Source organism: Natrix helvetica, assembly GCF_964273705.1.
Source record: "Natrix helvetica genome assembly, chromosome: 4".
Lineage (NCBI taxonomy): Eukaryota > Metazoa > Chordata > Lepidosauria > Squamata > Natricidae > Natrix > Natrix helvetica.
This window is the reverse complement of record NC_138550.1, coordinates 68,170,031-68,193,869: the sequence shown is the minus strand read 5'-3', so window position 1 is coordinate 68,193,869 and position 23,839 is coordinate 68,170,031. Positions and strand designations below refer to the sequence as shown.

The following is a 23,839-nucleotide window of genomic DNA, read 5'->3' as shown; positions in this document are numbered from 1 at the left end:
ATGGACTCATATCGAGCATGGCAATGTCAGACAGTAGGCAACAGGGTTGATGACCGTTTCAACGGGAAACAGGCCAAGGTACCGGTGATTTAGCTTTCTGACTGGCCGGTCTGATGGAAGGTGCCTGGTGGACAACCATACCTGATCCCCCACAGCCAATGGTGGCAGTGCCCGCTGAGATCGGTCCGCAACTCTTTTATAGTCCTCCTTGGCTTTCTCCAGATACAGTCACACGAATTGATGGAGGGCCTGCAACTTGGACAGATAGTCATTAGCCACTGGAACTGGTGAGTCAAATTGCATTAGGGGAAAGAACCAAGGATGATATCCCACATTGGCCAAGAAGGGGGTGGTTTGCATGGAGCTGTGCTGTGAGTTATTAAACACGAACTCTACTACTGCCAAATAATCTGATCAATTGTCTTGCCATTGGTTCACGAAGCAACGCAGGTTTTGCTCCAGGATCCTGATGACTTTCTTAGTCCCGCCGTTGGTTTCTGGATGATGCACCGACAACAGACAGATTTTCACATCTCAGGCCGTAAACTGAGCCCCTCTATCCAAAATGAACCTATCAGGTAGGCCGGAAGATATGTTGGATAAACATGAGGGCGGTGGCATGAGCAGTAACCCATGACATGGAATTAAATGTGCCATTTTCATCAGCACAAACACGGTCATGAATCCAAGATGGAGGCAAATCCGTCAAGAAGTCCATGGAAATGGTGTCCCTGGTCTCTCCGATAGACCGGCAATGGCTGGAGCAGCCCTTGGGGCTCCCATTGCCAACTTGACCTGTTTGCATTGAACACAGGACGTGACATAGGCCTGGACATCGTGTTGCAATTGGGGTCACCAAAAGGTGTGAGAAACTAGGTTCGATGTCTTAAAGAGGCTGAAATGCCCCGCCGCAGGATTATCATGTCACTGCAACAGGATAAGTCCTCGGAATGGCCCCACCGGCACATATAGTCTGAATCGGTACCACAGTAGGTCCTCAGTAAACATCCATGGAGAGGCAGGCCCCACCTCTTCCTTCGTTTCCCATGTAAGCATCGTGCCGCTGTGCTTCCCATATCTGAGCCCGTAAGTCCACTGGTTCCTTAATTGTGGAGAAAGACTCTAGAGGCAAAACTGTCCAGAGCGGAAGCTGGTCTTTGATGTGGGAATACTCCGGTTTCCGCGAGAGCGCATCCTCCCTTTGGTTGCGACCACTGGGGAGGTAAGTGATGTGGAAATTCCCCCTGGCAAAGAAGAGGGACTATTGAATCTGGTGTTGGCTTAGTTTCCAGGTGGTCTGCAGGAAATCCAGGTTTTTGTGGTCCATCCGCATCTCAATTTGATGTCGCCCCCCCTCCAAATGAGGTTTCCAGGCCTCGAGCACCGTCATATGACCAGTAGCTCCTTCTCCCAGATGGTTTAGTTCGCTCGGAAGAGTTAAGCTTCCGCGAATAATACGCGCAAGGGAAGAGGGTACTGCTGGACACGTGAGCCTGGAGTAACACCGCTCCAACAGCTACATTTGACACATCTGCTTCCACCACAAACGGACGGTGGGCGTCAGGATGTTTCAAGATGGGCTCCTTCATGAATGCCTGCTTCAATGCCTGGAATGCCTGCTGCTCTGGTGTACTCCATCGGAACGGGATCTTTTTCAGAAGGAGCCGAGTGAGGGGTGTGGTCAGGGAAGGAAAGCCGGGGATAAAGGTCCGATAATAGTTGATGAACCTGAGGAGTCGCTGAGCATCTTTCACTTGCTGAGGAGGTTGCCAACTAACGCAAAGACTCAACCTTGCTTGGCTCCATCGCTATGCCCTCAGGAGAGATGCGATGCCCCAGGAACTTGATGCTGGACTGAAAGAACTGGCATTTTTCCAGTTTCGCATACAAGTGGTTCTCCCGGAGCTGTTGCAGGACCAGGCGGAGGTGCTGCTGATGGCTCTCCCAGGAAGAAGAGTAAATCAAGACAAACTGGTCCAAGAGATCCTGAAAGATGTCGTTCATAAAATGTTGGAAAACAGCGCGAGCATTGGTCAACCCAAATGGTATGACCGTATATTCGAAATTTCCGTACCTTGTGCCGAACGCCATATTCCATTCATCCCCAGACCAGATCCAAACAAGATTATATGCTTCATGCAAGTCCAGCTTGGTGAAAACAGTAGCCTCCCAGAGAAATTCCAACAGTTCAGGAATAAGGGGCAGAGGATAACGATTGCGCACTGTGATGGTGTTCAATATACGGTAGTCACAACAAAGCCGCAAGTCTCGGGTCTTTTTCAGGAACAAGACTGGGGCAGACAATGGCAACAACAAGGGCTGGATAAAACCCCAATCCAGATTTTTGTCGAGAAAGTTCTGCAAAATGGCCAACTCAGGGTCCGACCTTGAATACAAACGCCCCACTGGGAGTGGCACGTCCGGAATTAAATCAATAAGGCAGTCATATGGCCAGTGTGGAGGCAATTGGTCTACCTCCTGCTCGCTGAAGACATCTGCAAAGTCTGCTAGATTGAAAGGCAAGGACACCCCGGGTGGACTCAGCAACTGGCCTGCACAGACTTGGTGGGTGTGGTCCACCCATTGCAGGCTCGGGAAAGAGATGAAGTTCTGGGACCAGTAGATTTGCGGATCATGCATCCAGAGCCAAGCCAAGCCCAAGTCCGTGGGAAAATGCAGGCCGGAGGTAATATAGAACTGGATGGCCTCCTCACGAGAACTGATGGTCAGGCGCAAGGATTGCATCCATAAAGTTTGTTGTGGCTCCGGAGTCCACCAAGGCATGAGCCGGAATCCCCTGTGGACTACTGGACAGAAAGACTTCTGCCACCAGGATCAAGTGCACGTCCCAGGGTCCACATCCCAGGGTGTGACTTGGTGTTGGTGCGCGCCCGACATAGCATCTCCCCTATATTAGGCTCTGGGCATTTCCCAACAGGGTTTTCTGTGGCTTTGGGGCAGGCCCAGAAGCCAACTCTCTTGTTGCTTCTTGGGGCAAGAAGCGGCCATGTGCCCAGGTTCCCCACAATAGAAATACAACCCCCCTGAGCGCCATCTGTTTTTTCATTCATCGACAGGTGGGGTCTGACTGCCCCTATTTCCATGGGCTCTTTCTGAACGCCAGGGTCTCATGCCCGAATGGTACCTCCTTGGAGGCACCGCAACGTCTTCAACCGGGTATCAATCCTGAGGCAAAGATGAACCAATGTGTTGAGATTCGGAGCAATATCGACCCGAACCAGCTCGTGATGCAACTCCTCCAAAAACCCATCTACAAGGACAGCCTCGTTCCAGGCCGAATCCTGGCTAAGCAGCCGGAACTCACTGATATATTCCTGCAGAGGTTGCCAGCCCTGCTTCAGCGTCTTCAGACGTTGGGTAGCGGTCTGTGTCTTGATGGGGTTCTCATATATTAGTCTGAGGTGGTCACAAAAAACCCTAAAATCATCCAACAAAGGACTAGCCTGGCCAGAGAGAAGGCTAATCATAAACCCCACTTTATCCCAGTCAGTGGGGAGGTCTTCAGGTCTCAGGCTGATAAAAGGCTGGCATTGTCCCCCCCAAAAAGCAGGAAATGGCCTGGTTGCCATCAAACTTATCTGGCACAGCAACCCGGCATTTTCTCCGAGGCGGTAGAGGAGCATGAGCTTGGAGCTGAGCCATCTGTGCTGCCAGTAAAGCTACTTGTTGATTAAGCTAAGCATTCTCGGCATGAAGCTGCTGCATCTTAGAGGTTGGTTTGTAATTAGGAGCAGGAAGCAAACTGTTCTTGCCTTCTGGCAGCTCTGCTCATGCGGAGATTGGGAATAGGGGGAGCCTGTTCCTCTGCCTTGCTGTTGTCCGACTCTGGAGGCTGCAGAGGCAGCACAGAATTCCCAGATGGCCTGGCCCCCTCTCTGCCTCTGATGCAGAGCCCTCATCCAAGCCTTACCCAGGCTCCAGGACTAGGCCATGTTCCTCCCCAACCTTCTCGCTGTCCGACTCTGCTGCCAGTTCCACAGGCCACCAGCAGACCACAAAAGTCTTGTGGGGACAACCCAGTTAGCTGGGCCCGCCTGGCATGTAGCCGAGGTGGTTTAGTCAGCCAGACGAGGCCGGGGACTGGGGGGGGGCAAGAAAGGCCTTAGTTGAGCACTGACGAGCCTTGGCGACCTATATGAGGCCAGGGACTGGCTGATGACTTTCTTGCCTCCAGTCCCCAGCCTCGCAGAGGCTGCGAAGCCTGCCAGTGCTCTTGGTAGTTTCTTGCCACCCCTCCAGCCCCATCATCCGTGCCCTGCGAAGTTGCAGCCAAGGCTGAGCACCAGTGGGCTTCACAACTTAGGTAAGGCCAAGGACTGGCTGAGGTTTTTCTTGCCGCCAGTCCCCAGCCTCGCGTAGGCGTGAAACCTGCCTGCGCTCTCCTGTAGTCTTTCTTGCCATCCTCCTACCGTCCACGCCCCGCAAAGTCTCAGCCTTTAGGCAGCTGCAGGAGGAGGCAGCAGTTCTTATTTTTTTTTGAATATATTTTTATTATTTTTACATTTAAAACAATGCAGTACCGCGAAGTCGAAGCGACCATACATTCACATTTTATACAGCTAGTCTCAACCATTAACAATTTGCCTACTTAATACATTGTCTATCCTTCTGTCCAATCACAATATATACAGTTTGTTCCAGTCTTGTCACCTTGTCTTATACCAATCATAAAATCAGTTCCAGACTTCAAAATATTCTGATTCCCCTTTATTTTTAAGTTCAAGAGTGAGCCTACCTGCTTCCGCACAGGCCAACACTTTTCTAATTATATCTAGCTCTGATGGTGTATTTTCTTTTTTCCAATATTGTGCATAAGTTATGCGTGCCGCAGTTAGTACATGTATAATTAGATAAAGTGTATCTTTCTTAAACCTCACCAGTATTATACCTAGGAGAAAAAGTCTGGTTTAAACAAGATTTGGTCTCCCACCATTTGTTCTAACCATGATTGAATCATTTTCCAATATTTTTTGTCCACCACATATGATAAAAAGTGCCTGGTGTTTTTTTACACTTCCAACAATTTTGGGACAGATTTTTAAACATTTTGGAGAGCCGTGCTGGGGGGACATGGCATCTGTAGAACATCTTATAAAGATTTTCTTTATAGGCCATAGCCATTGTTAGTTTCTGATTAAGTATCGAAAGTTTTTCCCATTTGCCAATTCCACATTATAACCGAATTTTTTTGCCCAGGCGACCATAGTTTCTTTGACATGTTCCTCCTCTAGCTTATATTCCAACAAAAATCTATACAACACTTTGATCAGCCTGTTTTCTGTCTGTATCAAAAGTTTACCTAATATTGTGTAATCTTTGGCAATACCTATCTTCTTCCTATCCTATGCAAACCTTGATTGTATCTGTAAGTAGGACCACCATTCTACTTGTACTCCTTGTGATGCCAATTCTAATATAGTTTTGATCTCCCCCTGTCTGTTTAATAACTCTTTATATGTAACTATATTTTCCATATTAATTAAATTTGGGTGTATGTATGCTTCCATCGTAGATAGCCAAATAAGTATTTTGGTATAGTGGTCATGTTTAATTTTGTTCCATATTAATAACAGGGACTGTCTGATGTAGTGTCTATTGAAATATTTGTGTGCAGATCCTTTTTCATACCAAAAGAAGGCATGCCATCCTGCTTGGAGATCATGACCTTCCAATTTGAGTAATCTTTTATTTCTCAACGTTATCCATTCTTTTAACCATGTTAGAGTGGCCGTAGTATAATAAAGTTCCCAATCTGGGACGCCAAATCCTCCTTTTTCCTTAGCGTCTTGCATAGCCTTGAGTTTTATTCTTGGTTTTCTTCCCTGCCAAATAAATTTCGAAACCAATTGATTCAAATCCTTGAAAAAAACCTTTTTCTAATTTAATGGGAATATTCTGAAATAGGAAAATAAATTTTGGTAATACATTCATTTTTATGACTGCGATCCTACCCATCAGGGGCAATTGTAGGTTTTTCCACCTTTCTAAGTCTTTCTTAGTTTTATTGATCAAATTAGTATAGTTATCTTCTTTGATGACACACACCTCGCAGATAAATGTATACCTAGATATTTGACTTTTTTGACAGTTTGGATACCCAATTTGTTCATTAACTCCTCTTTCGATTTTGATGTCATATTTTAAACCAGCATTTTAGTCTGTAATATTTATCTTTAAACCCGCTACTTTCCCATACTCCGTCAATTCCTCAATAAGTTTCATACCAGACTTTATAGGATCCTCTAACACAAACACTAGATCGTCCGCAAAAGCCTGTAACTTAAATTGTTCCTTTTTAATTTCTAGTCCCTTTATCTGTTCCTCTTTATGTACATTCTTGGCTAAAACTTCTAAGGTTAATATAAACAGCAGCGGGGATAGGGGACAACCTTGTCTTGTACCTTTCTGGATTGCTATACTTTGCGTTAATTCACCATTAATTATTACTTTGGCTTTTTGATTTGTATATTGTGCTCTAATCGTGTTTATAAACTTATCCCCAAATTCTATGTGTTCCAATTGTTGATGCAAAAATTCCCAGTTCACATTATCAAATGCCTTTTGGGCATCGAGAAATATAGTGCAACCTGTTTTTCATTACGCACTTCATAATATTTGAGAATGTTGAGCATAATTCTCATATTGCTTTTAATTTGTCTTCTGGGGAGGAATCCATTTTGATCTGTGTGGATGAATGATGTAAGGAATTTTTTCAACCGTTCTGCTATTATTAGAGCAAAAATTTTGTAGTCTGCATTTAGCAGTGAGATTGGTCTGTAATTTTGTATAAACATCTGATCTGTGTCCACCTTAGGTAATAATACAATATTAGCCTCCGTCCATGATAACGGTGTCTTTGCCTCTTTCAACACAGCATTATAAACAGCGTTAGAACAAGCATGTCCTGGAATTCTTTATATATTTCCACTGGCAGTCCATCCGGCCCTGCAGATTTATTATTCTTTTGTCTTTATATGGCCTCAATTATCTCTGATGTTTTAATTTCTTCATTGAGCATATCTTTTATTTCCTCTGGTATCTTTGGCAGATCTGACTTTTCCAGATATTGTAGTATTCCTTCCTTTGTATAGTCTCGGTTTTCTCTATATGATTGTTCATAGAACTCTTGGGTAATCCTTTTCTTTTCTTCTAGTTGATAGCAGATCTCGCCTTTTTCATCTTGTAATTTATTGATCCAATTCTTTTGCTTCTGAGGAGGCAGCAGTTCTGTTGGGGCGCAGTAGGCCGGGAAGTCAGCAGGCGAGGACTCAGTCTCAGGTGGAAGTCAGCAAGCGATGATGCAAGGCCGGTAAGAGTAGGTGGGCCACGTGGTGACTGCGGTATATATAGGGCTCAGATGGGCGGGGCGAGCGAGTGAGTGAGCGGCGGGTGGGTGGGCAGACAGGGCAAGCATCGTGCCAACGGGTGGGGCAAGCGAGCAAGTGGCGACTGGGTGGGCAGGACAAGTGAGTGGGGAAAGGCCAGGGGACTGGACCGGGGGCATGGTCAGCCTGCTATTGCATAATATAGCCTTTATTGTCATCGCACAAAATAAATACAACGAAATTGGTTAATTGATCCTACTGGTTTGGTGATCCAGATCCAATTTTCACTACTGGTTCACCCGAACAGGTGCGAACCAGTAGGAACCCACTTCTGGTTATCTCCATGAAGGGAATATTTTTATCCATAGGGGCATTTCACTTTGTATATTCCTGGTTTTGTACCACTTTTGCAGGTCATTGTGGTGATTATTTGTGATTCTAATGCCCCAAGTTGATATATCTTCCACTTTGTACTTTAGGGCAAGATCCTATTTTCTAATTATGCTATGCCTTTTTTTTCTATGAGGCTTATATCCTATCTTATCTAAATCTTATTCATATTTTTAAAGTTTTTTTATTTTTTATTTTGGAATATACATCAACATCAGTACATGAACCGTATGGCATCTGGGTATCATTCATTTTGGGACAAAAGGCAATAATAATAGTATTTGTTACATTAATCAAACTCATGAAATTATAGTATTAATATACATATTTGTTTTAAAGTAGTTATTCAATATTTCAATGATCCATTTTATTGCCAATCACAATATTATTTATGTTAACATAGTACTGCCCTCTTTCAACCTCTAGTTATTGCTTTTATTTTATTTATGAAAAATATGTGTACTAATATTCCCCCTATTTCTTATTTCTGCCTCTATTCTGGCTGCTAGTCAGGCCACCATTACTAATCCTAGTGTTAATACACTTGTTTATATTAAGAAATAGTTCTTTATTATTTAATTATTCAATATTTCATTGCACCATTCTAGTGTCGTGGCTTAGTCATTTATGTATGAGCACATAACCGGATCAGTTACTGATTTGAAATAATAAATTGGGCAATAACAGTAGTTTTGTTTTGTGAGGGGAAGTTTGAAATATACCTCCTGATATTGGATACACCTATTATAGCAGGCATACCTTATATTTTTATCCCTCTTAAATCCTTTCAGTGATTAAGGGATGCTCTGAATTTCTTTGAGAGATTGATAACTATGGACAGTTTTGTTGAAATGATCTGTGTCACTATGATCTTTAATTCTTCACAGCAAAAAAGCAACCTGAGAGTGGAGAGGAAAGGAACCAAGCTAAGAAGAAAGTCAAGGAGCTGAGAGTGCTAGATTCAAAAAATGCTCAGAACCTTTGTGAGTATGATTTGATATGATTAAGGAAACATTTCTATTAATGAAAGCAATTAATCAGTTAATTGTTAATTAATCAGCTTGCTTCCAGAAGTTGTAAGTGCTCCATTAACTGGAGGTTTTTAAGAAGAGACTGGATAGCCACTTGTCTGGATTGGTATAGATTCTCCTGCTCAAATGGGTTGGATTAGAAGACCTCCAAAGTCACATCCACTGTTAACTATGTAATTCTGGTGGGAAAGTTTGCCTAAGTTACCTGTGAAAACTTTCAGAAATATTTGAATGTTTATTTGAAGGAAGGAAAATCAGGAAAAGGTACATTTCTCTGATTTTAATATTTGGATATGTCAATCATTTGGCTAATTGCACTTCTCTTTAAATGTGGCAGCAATTTTTTTGGGCTCCTTTCGCTTGCCTTATGAGGAAATCAAGAATGCCATCTTGGAGGTGAATGAAGCTGTATTGACTGAATCCATGGTGCAGGTGAGAAAGATTAGAATGTGTGATCATATTTTCTCTCTAGAGTGTAGGTCTGCACCAGTGATGGGTTTCAAAAAAATTTGGAACCTACTCTGTGGGAGTGGTTTGCCGGCCATGTGACCGGGTGGGAGTGGCTTGGCAGTCATGTGACTGGGTGGGAATGGCCAAGACGATGTCACTGAATTCTTTGCCCCAATGGATGAAATCCAAAGTATGAAAGAAAATACCAATTATATAAGGAAAGGTCACTAAAATGTATAAGGAAATATTATTAGTTCTTGATCATTATTAATGTGTAGATAACTGCGGGACATTACACACCCATGCCCACACAAACTATGACAGTGCCAGGAAAACACACAAAAAAAAAAAGAATCCCCCCCCCGCCCCAAAGACTGCAAATGAAGCCAGTTTTTTTTCCCTAACCCTAAGGACAGGAAAGACAAAGCCACTGAAATAAAAACCATCAAGGCATTGTGGGAAATTATAAAGGACAGTGCCAGGAAGCTCACAGAACCAGCAACCACCTCAGAATTGTCAGGGGAAAAAACACCCTGTTAGAGACCGATGGACCGTGGCTGATTCCCTTCTGCATATCTTTTGAGATATTGAGAAAAATAAGTCTTTAAAAGTATTCTAATTAATAAACAAACTTTAATAATAAAATAAAACAGAAAATAACTAATTGGTTACATTTTGATAATGAAAGCTACGTTAGCCAAAGTTGGCTGCCGAACAAAGAAGAGAGGAATTTTGGAATGTGTAACGCGTGCGCAATAAATCACTTTCAGATAAGAACCCTTTTTTTGTTTTATGACCTGCGCAATAAAGCTTTCTTAGTTTAACTCTTGAATGTCAATTCAGGCAGTTCAGGCCTAGCAAACTTTTTAACATCGTGACACCCCTTCTTTTGCTAGTCTGGGCTGACATCATCAAATCATCAATTAAGGCACATCTTCTTTCGCAGATATTCGTGTTGATTTGCGGCGAGTGGTTTGTTAAGCATGTCTGCGATCTGATCATGTGTAGAAACATATTGCAATTTAACAAAACCTTGCTTAACTAATTGCTTTGTGTTTTGATAACGAATGTCAATGTGTCTGGACCTAGAACCTGTAAAATGTGACTCAGAAATATAGACAACAGATACATTATCTTCCATCACGGTGATTGGTCGAATCGGACGTGTCCAGATATCTGTGATCAAAGCATCAAACCACGTTAGAGAATTACAAGCATCTGAAACACAAGCATATTCAGCTTCAGTAGATGAACATGAAACAAAACTCTGTTTTCTTACTTGCCAGTAAACAGGACAACCATTTAGGAACATCATGTAACCAGAAGTGCTTTTGCGTGACTTCTTGTCGCTCGCCCAGTCGGAATCGGCAAAACAAATCAACTTTGGTTGATCAGTGTGTGTTGGTTCTAGCAATAACTTCATGTGCTTAGTGTGTTTTAGGTATTTCAACAACTTCTTAATGCATGACCAATGAAATTGTGTTGCCTTACCTACGTGTCGTGATAAAAGATTAACACTAAGTGCGATGTCAGGTCTGGTCCAACTACTAATGTATAATAGTGAACCAATGACTGAACGATAAAGTGTTTGATCCTCGAACTCAGGATTTAGTTCATGTGTTAAGTTGTGAAAATCTGTTTGCATGGGTGTCTTTGTTGTGCTAGCATCTTTCATGTTGCAATGATGTAGAATGTGGTCAATTTTCTCCTCTTGTGAAAGACTAAACCCCTTCTGTGTCTTTTCAATTTGAACACCTAAATAAGTGCTAATGTGTCCTAAAGATTTTAGTGTGAAGTATCTCTGCAAACTTTTAGCAAAAATCTCACTCATTTTCTTATTTGGACCAATATAAACAATATCATCAACATAAACAAGAATTATCTCATATGCATTGTTAGATCTTTTTGTGAACACGCATTCATCAGTTTCGGACTTAATAAAGCCCATTGAATTTAGTTTGTCAGTAAGACATAAATACCACATTAAACCTGACTGTTTCAGACCATAAAGACTTTTGTTCAGGAACCAGGTATCCCCTTCTTGCTTTCGGAATCCTGGAGGGCTTCTCACGTAGATCTCTTCATCTAGGTCTGCATGTAGATAAGCTGTGTCCACATCAAATTGGAAAACTTCTAAACCAAGAATAGTTGCAGTGGTTAAAGCAATTTTTACACTTTCAGTTCTGACTGTTGGTGAGTAAGTGTTTGTGTAGTCCTCAGGATAACGTTGAGCAAAACCCTGAGCTACCAGTCTGGCTTTGTATAAGGACTCACCATTCGGTTTCTTCTTGATTCTGTAGACCCATCGGGTGCCAATGACTTTCTTGTTTGCTGGAGGTTTTGCAGGTGTGAATACATTAAGTTTCTTTAAACTGTCCATTTCATCCTGCATTGCATCATACCACTTGTCTTGTTCTGAATCAGGAAGCTGTTTGATTTGTGTGAATGTCTCTGGAGGAAGAGTAACGTTGCAAATCAAAGGTAATGGTGATTTTGTCAGTTGCCATGAATAACGTTGTGGAGGGATTCCTTTTGTGGCCCTCTTGGAGCGTCTAGGAACAACAGACCAGTCTTCTTCTTCTTCATCATCATCATCCTCGTCCTCACGTTCGTCGCTAGCATCAGCATCCGCGGCTTGAGAAGACGGAACATCAGGTTGTGAAGAACTGGTAGAAGGAATATCTGCCTGCGAATTGTCATCAGGCTGCGTGGCATCTGGAACACCATCTCTAGGAAAATAAACTTCAGGATCATTGGAATGAATCCTGGACCAGTCAATGTCTTCCTCAAAATTAGCAGATTGTGAAATGACAATCACATGTTTAGTATCAATGAATTTGTACCATTTTGAATTATCATCAATACCCATAAATCTTAGTCTCTTTGGTCCTTGAGTTATAGGAGTGTTCACCATAGCATATGAACCAAAAATATGGAGGTTCTTGAGATTAGGCTTGTAGCCATACAGCATGTAGAAAGGAGTTTGATTGATTACACTGCTCCAAGTACGGTTGACAATGTAATTTGCATATTTGATTGCTTCACCCCAGTATGCGTTACTGAGATTGGCATCTTCTAGAAGACAACGCATCATGGTTTGTAGAACCCCTTGTCTTCTTTCTACGACTCCGTTATGAGCCGGTGTATATGGAGCAGATGTCTGATGAAGAATTCCATTCTTACGCATCCAGTCCTGGAAACGCTGAGACATGAATTCTGCACCACGGTCACTCTGGATTCTGGCGATGCGAACTTGGTATTGTGTAGAAACAAACGCTGCAAAGTCTTTAAAGATCTGAAAGGTCTCAGATTTCTCTCTCATAGGATATACAAATCCATATCTAGAATGATTATCTACAATTGTTAAAAAATACTTTCTGCCACCAAGTGTTGGTGGGAAAGGACCCACTATGTCAGTGTGTACCAAATCAAAAATGCGTGTTGACCGGCGTGTAGCGTGTTTGGGAATTGCAGCCGCCTTGGATTTAGCCTTTTTGCAAACCGCACAATCCAAAAACACCTTACACCCCTTTAGATCCAAACCTTTTGCGAACTCCGGCATCTTTCTAAGAACACGGAAACTGGCATGCCCCAATCTTCTGTGCCACTTGTGAATACACCTGGAATGCAAAGGTTTACCAGTTAGTGAATTCTCAACATTAACAGTTTCATGAGGACCCTCAGGCTTGCTTTGAGCAATCTGTTTCTGTTTTCTTTGTTTGTTGGCTTTAGGAGCCTTTGGCACAGTAACGCTTTCTCTCTCTGGGACAACTCTCTCTGGGTTTGCGTTGTGCCTTTTTGGAGTTTGCATACTTGCCTGTGCTTGCCCTTTAGGCTTTGGCTTTAAGTAATAAACACCACCAATCAGCATGGTTTCAGCAACAATATCACCATCTTTAACTAAGTAACTTGCTTTTTCGAGGTGGTGAACCTGGAACTTTAACTCTCTAGACAAGTGACTTTGACTAAGCAAATTACTGGTTGCTGAAGGTATGTAATAAACATCAGGGATGTGTGTATCGAGCTCTTCAATGTAAACAGTTCCTTTTCCCATAACCTTGCAAGTGTGGTTGGTGAAGGAATACAGTTCTCGATACTCGGGCTCTGGTTCGCCCATCTCTGTGAAAAGTTCCCTTCTGTGGGTAACGTGCACAGCTGCTCCACTATCTAAAGTCCACAAAAGACGTCTGTCGAACTTTGGATCAGGTTGTGGAACGTTGGTTATGGCCAGTGTTGCAAGCGGAGCTTGTGGATCACGCCTTGGACCACGACGACCTTGTCTTCCGCCTCTACCTCTGCCTCTGGAATCTGTTCCTCTGGGCTGGTACGTGGCGGGAGCTGGAACTCGTTGGGGACAATCCCGGGTGTCATGTCCCACACGGTTGCAGGTGTAGCATTTTGGCATCCTTGGAGCGTAGCCTCTTCCTCGGAAGGGACGTCTGGCTGGAGCCTTCGGTGCTGGAGGCCGGTGCAGATGTGGGGTAGCTAACCTGATAGCTTCGTCTTCCACTAAAAGTCTGCAAACGTGGTTAACTGTGCGTTGAGCAATAGGCACGTAGTTAATCTTTGCAACAGCATCTTTCCATTCATAATTCAATGAGTTAATGATGATGCTAATCATTTGGATATCATCGATTACATGGCCATTTTGTCTCAATTCACTTCTCATTCTTTTCAGTTTGGTCAAATGTCCACCAATTCGTTCACCAGGTTTCAACTTCGAACCATGGAACTCAGACATGAGCAAACATGAGGATTCAATTGAAACGGGCCTGTAGCAATCTTCCAAAATAGCCCAAATTTCTTGGGCAGTTGCATCAGGTGGAAAGATACCTTGGATCTCAATTTCCATTGACATGAGTAAAGTCGTGATAGCTCTGTTTTCGAGGTTTCTTATTGCAGGTGTCCAGGGTTGACGGGGAGGATCAAAAACCATGGAATATGTGCCTTCTCTTCGAAGCAAGAGCGCAATTTCACTGACCCAGGCTTTATAATTCTCTCCTGACTCCTTTAATTTGGACTCACCAGTCAAGGGGGTGACTGTGAATACCTGCTGAGTAATAATTTGTTGCTCTGGTTGCAAAGCTGGTTGTTGAACCAGGGGATGCTGGGGTTGCATCATTGGCCTTTGCGTGGCAACATCAAATTGGCTTCCTCGAATTCGCCTTTGGCTTTGCCTTTTTCCATCTAGGGAGGATTCAACGCCGCCAGGGGGTGTTGAAGACTTAACCTCTGGAGACAAAGTTTTGGCTTCTAAAGGACTCATAGACATATCTCTGAAAATCTGGTCCAATTGCTTAATCTTTTGCTGTAATAATTTTTCTCCGCCAGCAGATGGCAGTGCAGCTTCACTTTTTGGCTGCCTCTCCTTTCTATACGTATGCGGAAGTTCAGTCGACTCAAAGGGACCACGTGACCTCGGTGACGTGTACATGTCTCTTTGTTCTAATTGACCAATGAACTCTGTGAGGTGTGTCTTAGGCTGTTGTTTTGAAGAAGACAAGATGGCGTCCTCAGACTTTTTGGGAGTCGGGGAGCTTCTTCTACTTCGCCTTATCTCTTCAAAACACACTCTCGCCTCCCTAACATATTTTTCTAAACGTTCTATTTGATATAGATAGCTTTGCATTTCTTGCTCACCATCTGGGGAGATGTTATAAAATCTGCTTTCTGCGTGGGAGGATATTTTCTGTGCCGGCAGTTGCCATTCATCAATCGTTTGATAATCTGCGAGGGTCTGGGAATGGAGTGGCTCTGGCAGAGTGGGAAGTTTTGGCTTGGCCCCCAAAAATTCATAATCTCCTGGAGATATTTTAGAAGGAGGAACCACTGACCTCGTTTCGTGGATGTCGCGTCCTGTAGCTCCTTCTCCCATATTTGGCTCGGCACCTGAAGGAATTTGTTGTTCCTGAAGCACGTTTTGATCTTGCTTCTCTGTGTCCGAGGGAGCCTCCTTGTCAGAGGAAGCTGATCCATCTGTGCTCGCCCCATCTTTCTTTTTCTTTTTTTTCTTTTTCTCCGACATTGCTAATTAGGCTTAGTCGGTTATCTTTAGATAGCATGAAGGGAAAATACAGCCATAAATTGTAACCATCTCAGCTGGTATCATCAAAAGCCAAAAACTCTGCTACCAAGTTGTCAGCCAAACCTCTGCTACCAAGTTGTCAGGGGAAAAAACACCCTGTTAGAGACCGATGGACCGTGGCTGATTCCCTTCTGCATATCTTTTGAGATATTGAGAAAAATAAGTCTTTAAAAGTATTCTAATTAATAAACAAACTTTAATAATAAAATAAAACAGAAAATAACTAATTGGTTACATTTTGATAATGAAAGCTACGTTAGCCAAAGTTGGCTGCCGAACAAAGAAGAGAGGAATTTTGGAATGTGTAACGCGTGCGCAATAAATCACTTTCAGATAAGAACCCTTTTTTTGTTTTATGACCTGCGCAATAAAGCTTTCTTAGTTTAACTCTTGAATGTCAATTCAGGCAGTTCAGGCCTAGCAAACTTTTTAACATCGTGACAAGAATTACCTAAACAACCAGGGTGAAACACACTAAATCTGGCAAAGCTGCCTTGCTCCAACCTGGCCTGCCCACAGAAAAGCAGCCACTTTGAGACACCTAAACCTGGTCTGAACACTTAAAAGCAACATATTGCATCACAAAGAAAACATTTGCAAAAAGGAATAACATTTCTTGTAGTAAATATATTTTATAAACAATTAAAAATAAAAATTCCCTAAAAATAATTTTTAAAAAAGATATTCTATAAATAAAAAAATCCTTAAAAACCATTTAAGTTAAGTATTCCGCACACAATAATTTATACTGTAACCATTTCAAGGTATTCTACCAGCAATAATTTATACTGTAACCATTTCAAGGTATTCTGCTAGCAATAATTTATACTGTAACCATTTCAAGGTATTTTACCAGCAATAAATTGAAGTAAACTATTTAAAATTAATCTGTACTCAATACCTTTAAGTAAAACAATTTAAAAAAATTCTATACACAATACATTTTAAAGTATTGAATATAGAATTTTTAAAAGTGGTTTATTTTAATTTATTTTGGATAGAATCTTTTTTCAAATAGACTAAGACAACTTAAAAAAAGAATCCACACACAATAAATAGAAGTAGACCATTTTAAAATATTCTATACTCAGTACTTTTAAGTAAAACAATTTTAAAAAATTCTATGCACAATAAATAAAATATTCTTTTAAAAAACATTAAAAAAATAAAAGAAAAAAACCCGGGTCACTTACCAGCACGCAGAATCAGCAGCTCTCCGATGCAATGGATGCAGCAGGGAGCAGGCAGGCAACGAGGCAGCAGGACAGGTAAATTTACCGGACTGGAGGGACAAGGGTTGTCGATTAGCTAGGTACGCCGCCTGGCAGGCTTAGCCAGCCAGGCGAGGCGAGGGGGGAGCGGGGGGCTTTCTGCTGCATGGCGTATGCCAGTTTGTGGCTGCATGGCGTACCACCGCTGCCCACCCGCTTTCAGCTGCATGGCATACGCCAGCTCGCGAAAGTCGCGAAAGCTAGCCTGCCGCTGCCGCCGCCCACCCACTTTCAGTCACATGGCGTACGCCAGCTCGCAGCTTTCGCAAGGCAAGGTCTGAAGGCCTGCCCTCGCGAAAGCTAACCCGCCGCCGGCACCCACCCACTTTCGGCCGTGTGCGAAAGCCGGTGCCATCGCCTACCAGCACCTTTTGGCCATGCAGCATACGGCAGCTCGCGAAAGCCGCAAAAGCTAGCCTGCCGCTGCCCACCCGCTTTCGGCCACGCAGCATATGCCAGCTCGCAGCTTTCACTAGGGCAGGCCTAAAGGCCTTCCCTCGCAAAACCTAGCCTGCCGCTGCGGCCACCCACCCACTTTCGGACACGTGGCGTATGCCAGCTCACGACTTTCATGAGGCAGGGCCTGAAGGCCTTCCCTCGCGAAAGCTAGCCCGCCGCCGCTGCCCACCCACTTTCGGCCATGTACAAAAGCCGGCGCCATCACCAACCATCGCTTTTCGGCCACGCGGCATACGCCAGTTCGCAAAAGCCATGAAAGCTAGCCTGCTGCTGCTGCTGCCCACCCACTTTCGGCCACACAGCATACGCCAGCTCGCAACTTTCACGAGGGCAGGCCTAAAGGCCACACAGCATACGCCAGCTCGCGGCTTTTGCGAGGCAAGGCCTTCCCTCGCGAAAGCTAGCCTGCCGCTGCCGCCCACCCTCTTTCAGCTGTGTGCGAAAGCCGGCGCCATCGCCGACCATCGCTTTTCGGCCACATGGCATACACCACCTCGTGAAAGCCGCCATAGCTAGCCTGCCGCCGCCGCCACCCACCCACTTTCGGACGTGTGGCGTATGCCTCCTTTCACCTCTTTTCACCGGTAAACCTCCTTTCACCGGTAAATTTCACCAACCGGTTCTCCCGAGCCAGTACGAACCGGCAGAAAACCACCACTGGTCTGCACAGCCAGTATCCATTAAGCTAAACTCAATCTCCAGTAGTTCTGGCAACTAAAAAGTGTTTAATTTGCTCTCCAGGATTGTAAGAACAGAGAGTGAATGTCAAGAACTGGCAGCCCCAAGGTTTCTGTTTGATAGGTCATAAATGATTCAGGTGTGGGTATATAATAATCAGGAGATTTTATGATGTGATTGGATCCCTTGTATTTGAATATTTGCTATTTAGAGGCATATTATGTCAAAAGGGTTCCCTAGTTTGAAAGACTCATCCTTAGACTAATTTTTTCTAGGTCAATATTATCATATTTATTAGAAGGTATTCCAAGCAACTGTATCCTTTTAACTTCTTTCTCAGAATCTGATTAAGTTAATGCCTGAACCAGACAAATTGAAGATGATCGCAGGACTAAAAGAAGAATATAATGAACTAGCTGAGCCTGAGCAATTTGGAATTGTGGTAAGCAATTATCCGTTGCAGAAGAGGAATCATATATCTTTCAGAAAAGAAATAGATAACAAACACACAATAATACAATGTAAGTTTCCCCCTCTTATTTTTCAGTCTGTCGCATCATTTGCTAGGATGTCCCACTGTTATGTCTACTATTTTATACTAAGTACTTCATTTTTTTCCTTAGCTTTGAGTATAGTGTTTATGTTCTAGCCTACATGTCTCCTTAGCTATTTGAAATTCTAAAATTTTCTTTTGTGCTCTAGACAGAAAAAAAATGAAATTCTGATTTTAGGATTTCCTGATTAAATTTATATGTTGCTATAAAATGGCTAGTATATATTCAGTATGCAAAACCAAAAAGTTGTAATTTTATTGCCTTTATTCTAATGCGCTGAAGAGTTGGAAGCTAATACATTTTTCTTCTTTTTTCCCCACACTTTTCTCTTCCCCTTCCCCTTCCACTGTCAGGAAGGCTGCACTTTGTTTTTCTTTATTTTCATTTATATTTTATAGAAATATACATTTTGTCCTTCACATTTCTGAAGCTTAAACAATAAGGGGAGGAGTATACTGCTATTCAAGGGGAAACTTTAACAGAGTTGGAAAGGTCCAACGTCCTGCTCAAGAGAAGACCTTATACCATTCAAAACAAGGTTAAAAACCTTCAGTAAAGGAGCGCCCACAACTTCTGGAGGCAAACCATTCCACTGATTAATTATTCTCACTGTCAGGAATTTTTTCCTTTAGTTTAGGTTGCAGCTTTCTTTAATAATCTTCCATCTGTTACTTCTAGTCCTGACCTCAAATGCTTTGGAGAATAGATTGACTGCTTCCTCTATTGGCAGCTCTTCCAACATTGCAAAACTGCTAGTCACCGCTAGTTCTTCTCTTCATTAGATTAGACATACCCAATTCTTTCAACGATTCATCATATATTTATCTTCCAGGCTCCTAATTGTCTTTATTGTTGTTCTCTACACTCTTTCAAGAATCTCAACATCTATTTTGTATTGTGGTAACTAAAACTGGATGCAGCATTCCAAGTGTTGCCTTACCACTGAAGTACAAAGCCGTACAATTCACATGATCTTGATACCTTGGTCCATCTATTGAGGCAGCCTAGGACAGCGTTGGCTTTTTTTTTTTTGGCAATTGTAGTATAGTGCTGGCTCATACTTAAGTGTTTGTCCACTAGAATACCTAGATCCCTCTCACTGTTATAGCTCTTTGTTGTGGCATGCCAGTGGCCAATGGAGCTGGCAGCAGAGTCAGACAGTGAGGAGGTTGGGGAAAGTTCAGAAGAGGGCTCTGTGTCAGATGCAGAGAGAGGGCTGAGGTCGTCTGGCAGTGATCGGGTGGTTACAGAGCTAGACAGCAGTGAGGCAAAGGAACAGCTAGAGCCTGTTCCCAGTGTACATGCGCAGAGCTGCCAGAAGAAAAGAACAATCACAAATCAGGGTAGACTTCGGAGAAAAGCCACAGGTGGAAGGTGATTGGCCCCTCCCATAGGAAATAAAAAGGGAGCGAAAGGGGAGTGGGCTTCTGCAGGAAACAATTTGTCCAGTCAGTTGTTAGGTTCGTTTCAGGAGTGTGAAGATCTGTCCGTGAATCTCAGAGACCCTGTGCCCAGTCTTTCCTTGCACAGCACCTCATTTGGAAAATATTGACATGGCAGCTTTCCAAGATAGATAAGGTTTGTAGTCATAAATATTCCTTTGAAAGATTGTTTGCCAGGCCTTGCTGAATATGAATGAGAGGAATTCACATTTGTTTAATAAAAGGGGTTTTGTTGGGACCAGGACTCTGCCTCGTGCTTTTTGGGGAAGCCTAGGTTAGAACACTGTTGAACCAAATATCACCTATTCTATACCTGTGCATTTAGGTCTCCTTACCTAAGTGTAAAATTTTACTTTTCTAGCCACTGAATTGTCTTTTGTTAGATAGGGCCTAGTGTTCAAGTCTGTGGATAGCCTCCTAGATCAGGGGTGTCAAACTCAATTTCATTGAGGACCACATCAGGGTTGTGTTTGACCTCGGAGGGGGGCGGGGGGTATAGCCAGCTCGATGTCACTCGTGTGTGTGGGTGCTTGTGGTGCCCCAAAGGGGGCTGGGGGGTATCCATTGTCTCCAGCGGAGGAAGGTGAGACCAGCGCGAGCGCCAAACCCTTATCTACCAAAGGAAGCCTCACCGTCCCTCTCAGGCCATGCGGAGGACCCCCGGAAGGCACTGCAGGTTGCTTAGAGACCTGGGCAGTGGCGGGCAAGCGGCCAGCCCAGCCCTCGAGTTCCCAGGGCACCGGGACCCCACAGACCAGCCCTGCTTCCCCTAGGGGATGCCCAGCTGCGCTTATCACATCCTTAAGACTGCTGCTGCTGCTGTGCTTGCTCTCCTTGGCCAGGTTGCTTATGGTGTGTGCGGAAGGGCAAAGTGTGTGGGTCAGAGGGAGGCCCACTCCCTCTCCTTGCAAGGAGATCTGGCTTTGTAACCAAAGCATCCTCAGTTATAGGATGCAGATTTGGTAGTACGCCTTGTGGAGATCTAACTTGATGAATACTTTTCCTTTCACTAAGTGTTGTAACATGTCTTTCATGAGCAGTAGGGGGTAGGTGTTGTGAATACACACTATTAATTCCTTTAAAATCAATGCATAAACTCATCCCCCCCCCCATCTTTTTTATCTTTAAATAGGACTGGGGGATGCCACTGTGGATTTAGCAGATTGAATGAAACCTCTGGCCAGATTGGAGTCGATGTAGTCTCAGCTCTTTCATTTTGTTAGGTGTCATGGAGTACATTTTGGATTTTGGTAGTTTCGCCCCATCTATGAACTCAATGACAGAGTCAGTGTGATGATGGGGGAGTAAGTATGCTGCACTTCTCACCGAAAACCTCAGCTAGGTCTTAATAGTGGGTTGGAATTTGTGGGATCCCTGGGGGCTGATCAGCAAGTGCCACCATTGGGTCCTACTGAGTCTCCCAGGGTTCTGAGCTGTTAATTTGGTGGTTGTTTTATTCAGGAGGCAGCTCGGGGCCGAGCGCTAATTTTATCCTGTAGCCACCCTCCCAGCTTATCATTGGGCACCATTTGTCTAGCCAGGCGAGACCCAGGATTACTGATTTGAGTCATTTTTGGCACTACTATAAACTGGATTAGTTCCCAATGCTTTCCCATAGTCAGTTTTATTTTTTCGGTTATGTGCGTGTCCGGACGTCCCCCTATCGTGGATCCATCTACCTGTTGGAATCGGATAGGGGTTGTTACTGCTTTTGTTTCTATCCCTAGGCTGCACTTGAAATCAGGGCTAATGAGGCATCATGAGCTGCCAGTGTCTATAATGATAATGATAGAGGCTGTATGATAGCATGGGCCGTAAATTTTGGACACAATATAGATCTAGTGGATTGGGAAAGAATTTGGGACACAAATTATAAATTAACAAGATCAACAGCATACAAAGAAAATATGTACTAAATGTTTTATCGTTGGAATTTACCACCAATGAGATTGGCCAAAATATACCCGAATATGAATCCAATTTGTTGGAAGTGCAAAAAAATTCAAGGAACTTTCTATCATATGTGGTGGACCTGCCTGGAAACTCAAAAGTATTGGATTAAAATTTGGAAATGGATACAACAAGTTACAGAGGAACAAATAGAATATAAACCACAAATTTTTCTGCTGGGATTAGCCAAGGGGAAATATAGAAAGAAAATTAAATATATATTAATATACCTGTTGACTACAGCCAGAATAACGTTTTCCCAATGTTGGAAACAGAGTAATATTCCCCCAGATGAATTAGTGATTCAGAAAATTCTAAATTGCGCAGAAATTGATAAATTAACATTAAGATTAAAGGACAAAGAAAAGTCTGAATACTATGAAATTTGGGATAATTGGTATAAATGGTTGTATAACAGAAATAAAGTTAATCTAGCCAAGAAGCAATAAAGAAATATATAGAACTATAAATGAATATTTATAAATATAGAAGCGATATAAGATCTATATACATAGATATGATGTCACAACAATGTTAATGTGATGATTGTAAGTTGTTGTAGATGGGAAAAAACAATAAAAATCTATTTTTTAAAAAAGTCACATTCTCCAATAAACACTCAATCCACATTGCCTGGTATTTTCAAACTCCACCTTCCATTCTCAGCAGGAGCAGCCTCTGTTTCCACGGGAAAGAAGGTCACCTAGCCAAAACAATCCTCATTATCTAACCTCCACCTTAAGAATGGGGCAAGCCTGAAAACCCCCTTACATAGTAAAGAGAAAGAAAAAGGAATAAATGAGTATAATAGAGAGCTAAATAAAATGGCTACACATATGTTAGATTCGGGCTCGACAGTTTGCAGATCTGTTGCTTGATTATCTTTTTCAAGATTTTCCAAGATATTGATGTGAGATTAATTGCTCTGTATAGATTGATTGCATAGGGACAAACTCCATTCCGGTGGTGACCTGGAAAGGTGACAATCCTGGGCTACTATGCACCACATTGCTGTATGCCACCTTCATGAATGGCAATAATTCTCCCCAGTCGGACTGTTGATACAAAGTCTACATAGCACCTCAAATATTGTTCAGTCATTGCATTGGTTCATTCCGCCGCGCCATTTGTACTTGAGATGGAAAGCTGAGCTAAGTCCCTGCAATGACCCAATGGAGTTTATAAACTCCCTCCAAACTTTTGCTGTAAATTGAACTCCCCCTGTCTGATATGATCTGTGGGGGACTCAATGTAGCCTATAGATCTATTTAATAAACAATTTAGGTAGCTTTTTTGCTGATGGGAGCCATGGGCAGGCAGTGAAATGGGCTTGCTTTGAAAACAAGTCTACTACAGTCCAGATGACAGTGGTCCCTCCGCTGTCAGGAAACTCCACAATAAAGTCCATGGAAATTTCCTCCCAAGGTTGGGAAGGATCCACTTGTTGGAGGAGACCTGGGGTCTTACCTGGTCTCTTTTTCATGGTTGCACAAGTGGCACAGCTTTTCACATAATCCTCAATGTCTTTCTTCATTTTTGGCCACCAAAATTGCCTCCTGATGAGATGCAGCATTTTTAAACAGCCAAAATGTCCATCTAGTTTAGCATCGTGGCTTTTTTGAAGCACTTGAAGACATAGGCTATTGGGCACTTAGATTTTGGTCCCTTTCATGGCAGCCCATCCTTGAGGTTTAGTGTCCCTTTATTCTCTTTGTACCAGGAGTCTGTTAGCAGTTCATTCTTGAGGTTTTGGGTCATCCCCCCCCCCCCCACGCCTGACTTATGACCGAGTGGTGGCTTGTGCTGCTGGTTGGGAGTGGGGAATCATTGCATGGATTACTTCTCGTTTGCTGTTAAATTGTGGTTTTCTGCATAGGGCATCAGCGAGCAGTTTCTCCACACACACACACACACCCCGGATGTACTTAGTTCAAAGTTAAACCATTTGAAGTATTGTGCCCAGCAAATCTGCTTTGGGGAGAGTTTCTTGGGGAGATGCCTCTTTTTCCCATACTGCCCGGTGTGTATTGTGTCATGTCAGTTTTTTGGAAGTGTAAGTGCATGGTTACAGGTCCCCATTTGCATTTTTTGGGAGTAGGACAGTGGTGTCTGCTTGCATTACAAACAGCTGGTTGGGGTCAGGATGTTTGAAGGTAGGTTCCTCAGCAAACAGTCTTTTTAGT

General features: G+C 43.1%; 1 protein-coding gene across 1 annotated transcript in view; it reads left to right on the top strand.

The window, feature by feature from the left end:
* Positions 1 to 23,839, top strand: part of DIAPH1 (diaphanous related formin 1) — a 198,551-nt gene that overhangs the window by 137,090 nt on the left and 37,622 nt on the right. The window contains exons 18-20 of the mRNA XM_081950412.1: positions 8,624 to 8,719; positions 9,105 to 9,199; positions 18,051 to 18,152. Coding sequence (XP_081806538.1) covers positions 8,624 to 8,719; positions 9,105 to 9,199; positions 18,051 to 18,152 — 293 coding nt within the window. The remainder of the gene's footprint in view (positions 1 to 8,623; positions 8,720 to 9,104; positions 9,200 to 18,050; positions 18,153 to 23,839) is intronic.